Here is a 15,781-nt window from a genome sequence, read left to right as displayed (position 1 = left end):
AGTAATCTGATGTATGTAATAAGGGAACTTGACTGTCCACCCTTATATTGTTGTACACTCGTCAGTTATCTGATGTACATAATAAGGGAACTCGACTACCCTACCCTTTTATTGTTGTACACTCATCAGTCATCTGATTTATTCATACAGTTGTCCATAATTAATTGAAATAAAGGTCACATAGAACTAGAACAAGAACTTGGTGACCTAATACTGGATACATATTGTTGTCCTGATGGGACATGAAGGTTTTAACTTGAATATCTGATACAGTTTATGTATTCTGTCTGGTTCGTCTGTGCCTATCTGAATCATTATATATGTCCTGTCTGGTTCCTCTACAGCATAAATTTATAACCAAGACTCAATGTACATTTAAAGAGTTGTGAAGCTGTCTTGCTACAAAATCAAGGATACACTTCTTATATAAATTGACACTTTCATACATCCTCGGTTTTATACTTTTACTGTTCTTCATCTATAAAGTCCAACAATTTTTCTCTTGGGACAATTTCTAGAACTAAGGTTTGTCAGGCTACAGAAATTTTGCTGTTGTATAACACATTTTGTGACCTTTAACCCTTGACACTATTCTGTGGCAAGGAAACAGTTGTGTTATAGTTTTTTTCCTTTTAAAAATGGCTTTGAAGTTTTTCGTACAGTAGTACTTTCGAAGTGATTATAAAATATGTAACCATGATACAACAAATAGAAATGGTCTTTATTTTTCCAATCTAGTTAATAAATAAACAATAAATATTTGAAACATATCACATATCAGTTAATTATAGAAACAAGTCCAAAGTAAAGTTATTGTAGTTGAAGGAGAAGATTCTTCAAAAGTCTGGCTTCAAATGTCACAGTATTCTTCCCAGGATGCATTGGCTCAGCTTCTAATGGTTGCTCAATAACTGCCTTTACGTCTTTTCCATACACTAAAATATCAAAAATGATACAACTGTGATATAGGTCTTAAGTATACAACTTGACATTTTTTGTAGATTGGATTGAAATGTTGATTAGGTTTAGGTTCAACTAAAATATTTGTTGCAGGATTCAGGCAAACAGTCTAATTTATGGTTATGAACATGTATATTTAACCAATAATATGAAAAGGCTCTCCAACCATAACCACCAAATAATGTTTCACTGATAAATCTGATGAGCTTAACTATATTAAAATAAATTATTCAAATTTCATATTGCAATATTTGCTTTTAAGTCATTATACAAAAATATAAATCAAAAAAATTATCAAGGCAAAAATGTGACTGAATTTATATCACTTTAATTAAAACTTGTATTTTCCAGTTTTTATAAGCACTAATGTGTGATCTATCTAAAAATAGCAAAACATCAAAATCATATTTTATTTAGTAACCAATGCATAAATAATACCAATCACAAATGCATAAATAATTTTGAAATTTACAGTAACCAAAAATGATTTATGCAGCCACTGAAGAAGGCTGACAGATTGCCAAAATAGATATGTCCACACAACACCTTGCACTTTAGCTAGAACAAGATCAAATTCATAATTCATAACTACTTTCTTATTTCATTCCCAAATAATATCAAAAAGACACGGTAAATCTATAATTTTAACACACAAGAGAATTGTAATGAATAGAAATTTCCATTAATCAGCTGTCTTTCTTTTTTTTATCTTTATCTCATTTTTCAAATGGGCAAGCCTGCTTAGTTAAATGGGCCAAATTGAACTAGAGTGAAAATTAATCACACATTTGTATAAACAGGATGTATTATTCATAACTTTTGTTTTTTAAGAATGTTTAATATAACATATTACAGCAGACAATGTGAAGAATAAATAATTGAATAAATATCAAAGCCATAATTAAATGCAATAAAATTTCATTTAGCATTTTCAGAAGTATCATGCCTATAGAAATAAAATTTATACAATTTTGCAAGAAATTTGTGCAATCTAATACAGCTAAAGCCGTACTCTTTATTTCTAAACTATCATATGATTACTCTTATTGATTAAAACAAAGTATCTTCTATCTACTTTAGACATCTGAATGATTCTCATGTGAAATAGTATTTCAAACATAATTTAATGGTATTTTCTTTATGAGATGACTGTCTCAACAGCAGCTACTATTCGCCAATGTGTTTTTAAATACTGAAAATGACTTACAACATTCCAGGAACCCTATGCAATACATTATATCCTGAAAGTGATATTCTAGGAATCCTGTATATATAATCCTAATTAAGACTTATTTTCAAAATGACCCATTTATGACTTGCTTTCAAACCATCTTATACATTTCTGTATGACCTAATCATGACTTTCTTTCATAACATTCTAGGAATCCTATATATTCCTGTTTGACCTAATAAAAACTTACTTTCACATCATTCCAGGAACTCTACATGACCTGGTGACTGACTTGCACAACATTTCAAGAATCATTTACAATCCTGTATGACTTACTTTCACAACATTCTTGTAATTTTATAAATTCCTATATCACCTGATTAAGACTTACTATCAAAACATTCCAGGAATCCTTTACGTTCCTGTAGGCACGGTTCAACACTAACAATAGTCCGCTAGCATTGTGCCACCCTAATTTGAGAGAGGACTACCTAGAAGTTTTAATGGGTAGTCCTTTGGGCTACCTAAATTTATTCTTAGAATCTTACTATACCTAAAGACAGGGCTGCAAGATAATTTGGATGACTACCCAATTTATTGATCAGAAAGTCCTTTGGGCTACCTAGCTATAAACTTGGTGTCAACCTGGTATGACCTGATTAAGACTTACTTTCAGAACGTTCCAGGAATTCTTTACGTTCCTGTATGACCTGATTAAGACTTACTTTCACAGCGTTCCAGGAATCTTTTACGTTCCTGTATGCCCTAATTAAGACTTACTTTCACAACATTCCAGGAATCCTATACATTCCTGTATGACCTGGTCTTTCATCATGATCATGTGTTTAGCCATGTTCTCTATGAGAGATAGGAAACATCTCTTGGCATAGTACCAGGTATCAGTTCCTAGCTTCTTGTTATATGGTTCTAGACTCTTTATAACTCTAGATATACCAAACTCGTAGTTTCCTTTGGCACAATACAGTGTTCTGGAAAAAAAAAGAAAATTGTATTACAACTAAGATTACTTAATTACTGTTTTTAATTTATCTGAAATTATAGATAATATTGCTAATTATACCTTTAACATTTATAGCCATTATCATTTTGAATACTCTTTACAAATTTCTTATTATTTGAAATTGTTGTTTTTGTTTGTTTGTTTGTCTGTTTTTTTTTCGTTTTTTGTTTGTAAAAGCAACAAGTCTGATCTTTTAAATTTTGGCATAAAATCAACAACCCTTTTATCAAGACTAGAAGCACAATTTTTAAAATATTTAAAATAAATAGAATCATTTTCTGAGAATTTAATGCAGATTTTAATGCTTTTAGTGTTAGATATATGACCAAAATAAGGGGGATTCCTGTAAGCTTCATCAATTTGCATGAACCACTTTATTTTAATAAAAATAAATTTAAACTACATGTTCAAATAATTGTAACCAAAATGTAGTTTTTGAAATATATGGTTTCAACAACTATGGTTAATGATAAGAAATTAAAACTGAGGTGATTGCATATGTTCACACAGACCTGCTGTTCAGGTGAACTCATTAAAAAAGACCATTCAGATTTTTTCTATTATACTGTCATATCTTCTATTATCACCAAGTGATTTATAAAGAGTCACCAATGAATCTTCAATTCCTAAACTGATTCATAATAAATTGCAACCATAAGTAATACATAAATTTTGATGATTAAAGACAGATTCGAGCCAATGCAATAGCTGCAAACATTTTTGTAAAATAATAGCCATTCTCAAGAGCTTTCAATAATTCAGAACAATGTGACTGAGAAACATTAATCTCTGTCTAAAATTTCAAGACAATTTAAATAGCTCGAAGTTTTGTGGAGTTGGTAGTAGCAAGGGATTAGAACTCATTTAACTGAATTTCAATAATTGTTCTTTGTCAGAACTGCTCAGCTCATCTAACGCCCCTAATGAATCGTAAAGCAGCACAGTCATGTGTTCAATCAGTCTCACTTTATACCATCGCAGCATCATTTTAATCAGTTGATTAAATCAGTATACAGTCAAGGTCTTAGAAAGTAAATAAGATTTTATTGGGAGTTGCTATAAACTGTTAGCTTTACAGATACCTAATCTATTACTACTTAGTATGACATAATCTTTTAAATGACACAACAGAGATGTTGTCAATATTTGTTTGTAGTGATAAAACTCTCACTGTACAATCTTCTAACTAGGCACAAAAAAAATGTCACAATTTCTAAAAATAATGTATTACCAATGCACTTTTGTATTCAAAGTAATCAGCAATTTTAAAACTTCTGCAAACCCATGATAAATCATTTAATTGCATAAAATGACTAAAGTACACTGATGAAATATTCACATGATACTAGCTTAAAGCATTTCTCAAATATCTCCAATGACAAGAAAATAAAACCGTACAAACAATACCAGGTTGTCACTTCATACTAGTAGTGGTAGTAAACTGGGTTTAAACAATCTTTACTTATATACTGTTGTTTGGTTTGATCTATAAACAGGTAAAAGCCTAAAGTTGAAAAATCAACCTCTGTAAGCACCAAACCTAAAAATATTGTTCCATCATTCACACCTCTCCATACATGTATGATGCACATATCATTTAAACCCGATAAGTGATTTAAAGGAGTTACACTTACAAGAGATGTGTACAGACAGTCAGACAAACAATATGGGCAAATAGAATTGATCTGTGATTTTCTACATCAATGAAGACATGACAATGAAATTTCTTTCAATGATTAGAAATATAAACCAAAAACAAAACCAAAAAGTATCAACATAAACATAAGGAATCTATTGTTCTCTTTACCCAGCTTCAAGGACATTAAAGCAGAGCTATGTGTTAAAGTACATTTACTCACTAATGATGGTATAAAACAAGGTAAAAAGAAATTTACTAGACCAAATGATGGTATAATATGCAAATTATATGCAAATGACTAAACTATGGAAATGAGGCAGGAAAAGGTCTTCAATTTATGAGTATCAACAGCATCTGATATGGCTGGTGATATTGAGGATGATTTCATGTCACATATGACAAATGATATTTGTAGAGAAATGTCAGAGAAAATGTGATCTAGACCATTAATTGATTAAATATTTGTCCTAAATGACTAGGATTCTGTCTGATACTAATCAAAAACTAATGTGCACATTAATATCTGGTCTATAAAGACCATCAAATACAATAAAGAACAACCAGAAACAAGACAAAAGTGACATTAATATTCTATTTGTCAATAACCTTGGATAATAGATATTACACAGACATCACCCACTGTTTGACCTTACAGTACAAAATCATTTGCATAATAAAACTAAGAAACAAACTTCTTTCAGGAGGCAAAGACAACATTTAATGTATATAGTTAATAAAATGTTCTTATTATCAGATATCTTCCCTGAGAGACTGGCATAACTATAAATGAAATAAAAAATTATTCATTTGTATGAACACACAAAAAAAAAGAAATATATCAGAATAATTTATGATGTTGATAAGTTTGGTTTGTTTTTTCATCATTGTAGATTCCCACCATTGTGACAGACACATGACAGACCATTCATCATTGTGGTAATACCTAATTCCTTTCTTTATCCTTGAGATGCTATCTTGAACATTCCTGTATATTTTCAGGATTGAAGATGTTTTAAAGGGCATTTGAAATTGAAACAAGAAATTTTAAAATAATAAAGTTATTTTTAAACAGTACCAAGATCTGAAAGAATGACCATTTACATATGAATGTGCATCACTGCATGGATTTCTACCTGATGGAGAAAAATCTAAAAAACTGATGTATAAAAAAATGCTCTAAAATCCTTCAACTGGTATTTATAAATTTACCTAAATATCAAGATCCTAAACTGTAATTGACAAAAATACTTTAAATCCTGTAACTAGAATTCACATGTACGCCAGAACATCCATAAACTGGTATTTATTTACTTCAAAAATCTTTGATGGGAAGCTGCATTATTGTTGCTAGACTATTTCTGGATTAAACTCCTTTGCAATATGATGTGTTATTGGTCTACATGTATTCTACCAGTATTTCAGTTCATTACAGTGTGTTTGTAGATTATCTTTGCTTTCTGTTTTCATGATCCACTTGGGATTTAAGCATTTGACATTATTGATGCTTCAGTATTTTGCAGATATACAACTGGTATCTACACATACAAACTGATATTTATATGTATGTCTAAAAATCCATAAACTGGTATTTACAAAGACAGCTTAAAATGCATTATCTACCATGACTTTACCTTCAATATACCATCAACAAATACTCATATCCTAAACAGCATGAATCTTTTACATCATCATATGATATGCAACTTAGTTCAAGGTTACAAGTCTGTTGAATGACAAAAGAAATTAAATTTGACAATCTATTTGTTCCGAATTTCATGCTGTCAAAAGTGGGAGGCATTGCTTCAGTTCCAATATTATTTATCATTTTAATGAAAAACATGTGGGTGACAGGAGAAAAAAAATACTATAACTATAGTTCATTGTCTCATTTAGTATATAAAGAACTTTCTGGAGTGAAGCATGTTGAACTCTGTTTGCTTGGGTCAAGTCTGGACACAATATTGGTTTGTTTTACACTTAAACATAAGGACTTACAGTTCATTATGGACATAACAACTGGTTTAGACACAATTTAGCACAAAATTTGAAATTCAGTTAAAGAGTGACAAAAGTTGCGCTTTAGGGGTGCTAATCTAAGACCTTTACCTTCAATCCCCATAACTAAAAAAAAACGTGAGAGATGTAAATTTGATAGAAAAATACAGGCAGGGATTTTCATAAGGAAACCAATTAGAAGAATTCAACATAAGATCTCCCCAAAAAACGCTGATTTTTTTACTTTTGCCATTCTAACTTGAAACCATAAGAGATATCTGGATCTAATTGATAAATCCAGGCAGGAATTTTTATGAATATTGTAAATTATTCTGTTTTTAATGCAGGCAAGGATAAAGAATCCAATAATTAAAAAAAAAATCAGAACAAAAAGAAAAAGGTTGATTTTTTTGGGTGTAGTCCCCTTTGGCCCCTAATAAAATAACCTATTTCTATCCATTCTAAAGATAACACCTATTTTCTCCCTTTCAGCCTCTTATTTCCAAAGGATAACACCTATTCTCTCCCTTTAAGCCTCTTATTTCCAAAGGATAACACCTATTCTCTTTCTTTAAGCCTCTTATTTCCAAAAGGATAACACCTATTTTCACCCTTTTAGCCTCTTATTTCGAAAGGGTAACACATATTCTCTTCCTGTTAGCCTCTTATTTCCAAAGAGTAACACCTATTCTCTCCTTTTAGCCTCTTTTTTCCAAAGGGTAACACATATTTTCACCCCCTTCTTGCCTCTTATTTTTAAAGGAGATGGGCAAAAACTTCCAAAAACGTTAGGGCCCTCTGTTATATTCCAAGTAACCATGTGTTAAAACTTAAAAAAGACCAGAAAAGTTTTATGCAAATATACGAAAGATAAAGGATGCTTATGAAATCAACAGGATGATACCATTATACAACAGAAAAAAAATATGCTGAGAATAGTTGATGGGGCTAAATTGGGACTGTGTATTTCAATGAAATTAAAACAAAAAATAAAAACAAAAGGAAAAAAAATTGTTGTCCACAATATAATGAAAATATTTAAAAGAACAGAATTCCAATAGCTTCCATTGCATAATATACAAAATATGAAGGCATTGCTAAGAATGTTGTAAGGGTGAAATAAGCAAGGTTTTCTAAGTTCGAAGGGCAATAACTCTTACAAAATGACCAGTCAGCACCCCATTTCAAACTTGTTTGGAGCTATTGGTGGAAGTTTCTTTAGTATAAAATTTATGAAAATTAACACAGGCCAGAGCGTAATAAAATCAGTAAGCTACAAATAATCATGCTTTTAAAGTAAATAATCTTTAATGTTATATTTGAAGGTTAAAATTTCACAATTTCAGTCATAAAATACACTTACACATGTAAATATTTTTGTTGTTCTTTATCTTTGATTTTTCACAAATGTTCCAATTTTTTAGCAGAATTTCTTATCACAATTTTTTTTATTATCTAATTTAAATCACGGCTTTACCTAATAATCATGCTAAAAAGTGATAGTGGAATTTTTGTCAACCTAAAAGCTTTTAGTAAGTCACATTTATGATTTACTAATAAGAGTTGTATTAATGGTTAAGAAATTAATTACCTAAGTCACATCGTTAATCTAAATTCTGCTAAGCTAAAGAGTAGTTCCTTTTCAAGTCCTTTTCACTATAAATCATGATATATATTGCATATCAACACTAATGACACATACCAAATGTACAGACACTTTAAAGAAAGTTGACAAAACACTTATCACCCTCTTCAAAAATCCTACGTAATCCTTTACTTCATGTGCTGAAGTCTGCAGCAAATTAACATTTATAACCTTGTACTGAGACAATGAAAAAAGAGGTGAAGATAAAGCTACAAAAAACATTAGTTAAACTCAAAGATGGAGATTTGATGAAATTCTAATTTATAAAAAAAAAAACAGTGTTCCAATGTCCCCGCATAAAAAAAAAAATGCGGAAAACTTAAATTCACTGAAATTTTCTAAGTCCAAGGGCTGTAAATTCCGTAAAAATCATTCAACTATAACAATAGTTGAACTTAATCTGTACCTTCTCATAGTAAGACTACATACAAAATAGAAAATCAATTGGTAAAAGCATTACAAAAAAAAAGTGTGGAAAAAATTTAAATTCACTGAAATTTTCTTAGTCCAAGGGCTGTAACTTCCATAAAAATCATTCAACCATAACCACAGTTGATCTTAATCTGTAACTTCTCATAGTAAGACTACATGCACAATATAAAAAATTAATTGGAAAAAGCATTACAAAAAAAAAAGTGCAAAAAACTGTAAATTCATTGAAAATTGAAAAGTCCAAGGGCAATAACTTCCATAAAAATCATTCAACCCTAACCAAAGTCTAACTTAATCTGCAAATCTTCATAATAAGACCACATACCAAAAAAAAACTTATCTGGTAAAAGCATTACAAAACTTACTCAATGGCAAGATTAACTAAACAGAGATGTTTAACTTATACAATGACAACGATTAACTAAACAGTGATGGTAAAACTTACCCAATGAACAAGATTAACTAGACAGAGATGGTAAAACTTACCCAAAGACCAGATTAACTATACATAGATGGTAAAACTTACACAATGAAAAGATTAACTAAACACAGATGGTAAAAGTTACTCAATGACAAAGATTAACTAAACAGAGATGGTACAACTTACTCAATGACAAAGATTAACTAAACAGAGATGGTAAAACTTACCCAATGAACAAGATAAACTAGACAGAGATGGTAAAACTTACCCAATGACAAGATTAACTAGACAGAGATGGTAAAGCTTACCCAATGACAAGATTAACTATACATATATGGTAAAACTTACCTAATTGCAAGATCACAACCAGACAGAGATGGTAAAACTTACCTAATGACAAAATTAACCGGACAGAGATGGTAAAACTTACCCAATGACAAGATTAACTAGACAGAGATGGTAAAGCTTACCCAATGACAAGATTAACTAGACAGAGATGGTAAAGCTTACCCAAAGACCAGATTAACTAGACAGAGATGGTAAAGCTTACCCAATGACAAGATTAACTAGACAGAGATGGTAAAGCTTACCCAATGACAAGATTAACTAGACAGAGATGGTAAAGCTTACCCAATGACAAGATTAACTAGACAGAGATGGTAAAACTTACCCAATGACAAGATTAACCGGACAGAGATGGTAAAACTTACCCAATGACAAGATTAACTACACATAGATGGTAAAGCTTACCCAATGACAAGATTAACTATACATAGATGGTAAATCTTTTTATCAGGGTCATCATAAGCCACTTGCTCTTCCTCTTTCTCTATTTTCCTCATCAGATCTTCAGCCTGTAAAGGGAAAACATGTGGAATGAAGACATGAGCACTGTAAATCAGAAATTAATATGACCATTCATCATTGTAATTTTGTTAAGTGTTGATCAAAATGTAGTTTAATTTTTGCAAATACAAACCAAGGCATACCTTTTTTTTGTAACAATAAAGGTATAACAATACTTTCTGATTTTACAGTGGTATTTTATAAAAAATTTGATGCCACACATCAATGTTAATGTTTTCTGTTAATGATTAATTTATAAACTGCTTTCTTGGTCATTTATATTCACACAATATTAAAAGCTCATCTTATGAAAAAAAAACAGTTAAAAAACATTTCCTTATTACAAACACCCTTTACAGAATAATAAACAAAGATTACAACCTGAAAACTTATTACATGGTGGTGATTAAAATAAAACAAAAAAGGAACTTCTAAAATCTTAAAATTAAAAAAAAAAATTGTTTAAATCTCCATAGTTAAAGTATGATTTCATTGGTTTTCTGCCAACATATAAGAGGTATAAAAAATGATCAAAGTATTTACACTTTTTTACAATATGTGATCCAATCTTGCTTGTTATCATGAAAATAATTATATTCTATCATTTAAAATCAATTAGTGCTGCTGTGAGGGAAACTGCAGAACCAATTATATGCAATAAACAACCCAATTACTGCCTAATGCTTCCAATGCACTTCCTTACAAGAAAAAATGGATTTCTTTAATGACACTACACAAATAAAAATGCCACTATTCTTGCCAAGAACTTAAAAGTACATTTCTTATGTTGTTAGATCATCACATGTTTTGCTTCTTGTTATATGAAGTAATCAGCAAAAAATTACAATGTTGAAGTTTAAATAGATATATTATACAGCTAGGATACTGTAGGTCAGTCTGTTATACAGCTAGGTTACTGTAGGTCAGTCTGTTATACAGCGAGGATACTGTAGGTCAGTCTGTTATACAGCTAGGATACTGCAGGTCAGTCTGTTATACAGCTAGGATACTGTAGGTCAGTCTGTTATACAGCTATGATACCGTAGGTCAGTCTGTCAGTCTGTTATCAGACAAAAACCGTTCTATCTACCCAGTATCAGTTTTCTTAAAATACTATTTACCTTTAGAAATGTGTACACTGTCAATAGTAGTGGTAGTTTTTACCAGATAGAGAAAATATCTACATTCATCATGTAATTAAATCTATTATGTGAGTTTTAATAACAACATCAATAAAAAAAAAGTTTAAATAATTTTGGAATCAAGTATTGCCTAATATTCAGAGTTTTAGAATAAAACCCTGAACTCCCACAACTTCCAAATCATTTTCATATGACAAATGTAATTAACAAGATCCAATAAGTACAACACGAAAAAATTATTGTTCTCTTGAACTCATAAGAATATTCCGAGACCCACCATACCCTTGACATAGGCAGATTAAAGGGGCCTGAGTTTCCTCTAATGAAACTAAATGTTCTATAATTGTTTTAAATTTGTATGATTTGACATGAAGATCACTAAGTAAGGATTGTAATCTATTAAATAATCAAGCAAATTCGATACATAATATGAACAAAATTTGGGTCTTCCACCACCTTTTGAATAATCTCTGGATCCACCACTATTTGACATTTGACATTTGATCTTATTTAAGTCAACATACCTCTTCATTCTGGCTAGTCATGATGTAGGAAACACACAGGTTGGCAAGTACAATAGCACTGACATTCAGTATCTGAAAATACAATACAAATAATGGATATATACAACCAAACCTGGCTTAGCAACCACCTACGTTCTGTAATTAATTCTATTATAAGATTAAACTATCCCTATGTAGTGATAACCCTGTAAATGAAGACCACCTGTTTTATGTGACATGATGATGTGACTCTCCTTTTGCAGATCACTTATCACAGGTATTACAGTAAATTGAAACTTTTTTTAACGATGCATAGAAGTGAGTGAAGTAGGTGTAAATTCAATAACACTAGTTTCTGGCCTACTATTTTGCCGAGGTTTCAACTTACTATTTGCAATTTTCTATTTGCATATTTTAAAGCTAAAATACTATCTGCACACTAATATACAGAAAATACAAACTGTTGTGTAACAATTTGGTCACAAGGAGGGCACTAAAATCTACTTTCTACAAAGTTTTCGAAAAATTTTGACAAAAATGAGACGATTTATAGGGAGTTTTTTTAATAAAAAAATATATAGAACACGTTATGAACAACAAAATCTTTTGTCAGGAGTAGTAATGGTACAGAAAGCTATTTTTGTATTAATATCAAAGAGTTTGGCAAATGCGCTCTATATTTTCTACATAAAAATGTCTCATGAAATAAGCTATTTTAACACAATTTTGGCTAAATTTTCTAATCATGCATTATTTTCACAAAAAATTCTTGTGCAACACACACATAATTAACTGGCTGTGTGGTCTTCTAAATTTATTATTGAACTGAGAAAAGTAAATAAAAAAACTTACATTGTCATAATTCTTTTTAACAATAGGTTCATAGAATCCAGCAGCTTCTTTATATTTGTTTTCTTGCATGAACAGAACATGAGCTACATTTAGCTTCCATACATCGTGTTCATTACAGAACTCAACAGATTTACGGAAAATCTTCTCTAAATGTGGATAATTCTCCATATCCCAGTAAATCTTGGCCTGCTGCATCAGAACAGGAATGTATCTGAAATTGAAATTAATATTTCAGAAATCTGCAGTACAATTCTCACAATTTTTAGACATTTACATTTGTCAGCACTGAGGCTGTTACAGTGTTTCATATGAACATAGATTCCATGTTTTATTCACATCTAGTTTACTGTACTGCATCTCCTCAAACAAAAAACCTGAAATATGAGCCTGTTAGCAAAATGTCAATCCAATTTCTAAGAATGAACTATGGAAGACCAGTATCAAAGTTAGTTATCATTATGTAGGTCAATTCTTCTTTTTTTTGCATGAACACAGTATTCCTTGTTTTTACACCATAATAATGACACAAGAGGATTTGATAAGTCACAGAAGAATTACTAATAAGTGTAAGTGCTAAAATAGAAAATATCAGAAACATGCATGTCAAAAACAAACCAATCTGACAATATAATTTCACTTAAGGATGCTTTCTTTATTTGAAAAGACCATTATTTGATATCTGCATCACTGGAAAATTTTTAATAGAATGTCAGAGAAATGTGGTTTTTGACAGAGTTATCTGCTCTTGCAATGTTCATTTTCAGTGCACAGAAGCAATTATAACTCAATTTAATAAAGAGTAATCAAGGGAACCAAGGTTATAGCAGTAATCAAAAGAATGTAATCCAAGGACAAAGACCAGACATGGAAAACAGACATTCACAACAAAGAACACAAAGTAACTAAAATCATACATACAAAGTAACAAAAGTAAATGAGCAACTCGGACTCCACTAAAAACTGGGAGCATGGTGATATGGAAAAGCTTGTCATTTTTCCTTGATTTTTATGGTGCAAATAGTCAAATTAAAATTTCAAAATGGTGGTTTTTTGCATACCATATTTCACCCATTTTGCCTGATTCTTATAGAGACTGACACTATAAATAACTTATATATAGTCAAAGAAACTATGGAGGTTAATCAATATGCTGAGTATACAGACAGACATAAAACTACATGTAAAAATAAAAAAAAAATACATCTGTAAGCTGAATATTTCCTGAAATGCTTAGTTTTTCATTCCATCAATAACCAATATTAAATGACAATATATATAACACAAGTTCAAACTTAGATGTTCAGTCAATTATTGTATGTACTCTTCACTGCAATTTTGACCAAAATGTGATTTTATCTTCTGCAACATCAACAGGCTGAGACCAGATGAATTTACTAGGGTAGTATGACCTATTTAATGCTAGAACACAATTCTAAATTTCAATGAGTATAATTTAACCAATGCAACCAAAAAGTACAAAAACAATAACAAAACATGCCGATTCTACAGTTAACACCATTAGTTACAACTGTTAGAACCTTACATGTGACTAAAAGCATTATGATACAATCATTATTTCAAGGCTTGAAAATATTTGCAGAATTAAAATTACCCTTATAGCTTGTATCAGTAACAATAAAGCCTACTGCATTTACTGCAGCGAAAAGATACATAGATTAGCATTGCAAAAATCAATACCAAAACACATCACAAAAATATCATTGCATTAAACTGACATTAAGTCACAGAAAATCATATTTGTAAAGCCATTATAGAATTTATCTGAGACTTTTCCGATGTTCTTCCTGCTATAATCTATGGTCTATTTGACATTTTGGATTTCCCTTCAAGCAAATATAGGGCTTATTTGTATATGAAAAAATTAAAAATGGTAATAAGGGATTTCTTTTCCTAATGACGATTTACTAAATGCCAACAAAACACTGCAGAAATTAAACGCTCAGAGGCATTTGATAAGAAACTTTCTGACAGTAACATTGAAGATGGATGGATAATCAATAGTCAAAGTTAATTAAGAAAAGGGTAAGCTGGAATTCTCATATTTAACTGATACAATTAGCCTTTCTCACAATGTAAATGAAAACATAAATTAAAGATAGATTTCAATTATCTCTGGTCATAAAATTGGCCTACAGTTTCATCCTGTCAAAATGTGCTGTATGCAGTTAAAAAGTAATAAAACTCACACTGTGGTTCAAACATATCAAGTTCTTATCAATTAAAAAAATACTTGGTTTACAAGAGACTTTTCTCTAAATATCCATTGAATTGCATCCAATCATTCCTATATACCACAAAATTATCATTTATTTATTTAAATAGATTCATTTTCTTATATACTGCAACTGTGATTTCTTATTTTGAGCTTTGTCCACAATTTTTTTATGTCTCCTTTTCTGCTTTCATATATATGTATTTTACAAATCCTCTTGATGATACCACTGTTTTCTTCTTTGTAGAATATAAAACTAAGGATATTTAACCTTTTTCTTCATTTAACATAATTACCAGTACAAGAGACAGTTTTCAATATGTTTTCTAGTGAACTGACAGCTGTTCTATTATATCAAGTAATTTTTTGCTTTCAATTGGTATGAAAACAATTTTCAAATGACAGAAAAACATTCTGCCAAACTTATAAATATAGCTTTCTTAAGATAAATTTTAGTTTTATGGGCAGTGTAATTGCTTTCAATTGGTATGAAAACAATTTTCAAATGACAGAAAAACATTCTGCCAAACTTATAAATATAGCTTTCTTAAGATAAATTTTAGTTTTATGGGCAGTGTAATTGCTTTCAATTGGTATGAAAACAATTTTCAAATGACAGAAAAACATTCTGCCAAACTTATAAATATAGCTTTCTTAAGATAAATTTTAGTTTTATGGGCAGTGTAATTGCTTTCAATTGGTATGAAAACAATTTTCAAATGACAGAAAAACATTCTGCCAAACTTATAAATATAGCTTTCTTAAGATAAATTTTAGTTTTATGGGCAGTGTAATTGCTTTCAATTGGTATGAAAACAATTTTCAAATGACAGAAAAACATTCTGCCAAACTTATAAATATAGCTTTCTTAAGATAAATTTTAGTTTTATGGGCAGTGTAATTGCTTTCAATTGGTATGAA

The 15,781-nt window shown here is 30.3% G+C and overlaps 1 protein-coding gene across 2 annotated transcripts in view; it reads right to left on the bottom strand.

Moving 5' to 3' along the window:
• Positions 1-702: 702 nt before the first annotated feature.
• LOC148618891 (intraflagellar transport protein 70A-like) overlaps positions 703-15,781 on the bottom strand; it is a 35,032-nt gene continuing 19,953 nt past the window's right edge. For both annotated transcript variants that reach the window (XM_088578235.1, XM_088578237.1), the window contains 5 exons: positions 12,628-12,838; positions 11,797-11,868; positions 10,035-10,138; positions 2,912-3,120; positions 703-935 (listed from right to left, as the gene is read on the bottom strand). In XM_088578235.1, coding sequence (XP_088434361.1) covers positions 811-935; positions 2,912-3,120; positions 10,035-10,138; positions 11,797-11,868; positions 12,628-12,838 — 721 coding nt within the window. In that variant the 3' untranslated portion in view covers positions 703-810. The remainder of the gene's footprint in view (positions 936-2,911; positions 3,121-10,034; positions 10,139-11,796; positions 11,869-12,627; positions 12,839-15,781) is intronic.

Source organism: Perna viridis, chromosome 4, assembly GCF_037379345.1.
Source record: "Perna viridis isolate PV_CMFRI_1.1 ecotype Kerala chromosome 4, ASM3737934v1, whole genome shotgun sequence".
In the NCBI taxonomy this organism is placed as follows: Eukaryota; Metazoa; Mollusca; class Bivalvia; order Mytilida; family Mytilidae; genus Perna; species Perna viridis.
Note: the sequence above shows the minus strand (reverse complement) of the source record. Positions and strands in the feature narration are given on the sequence as shown.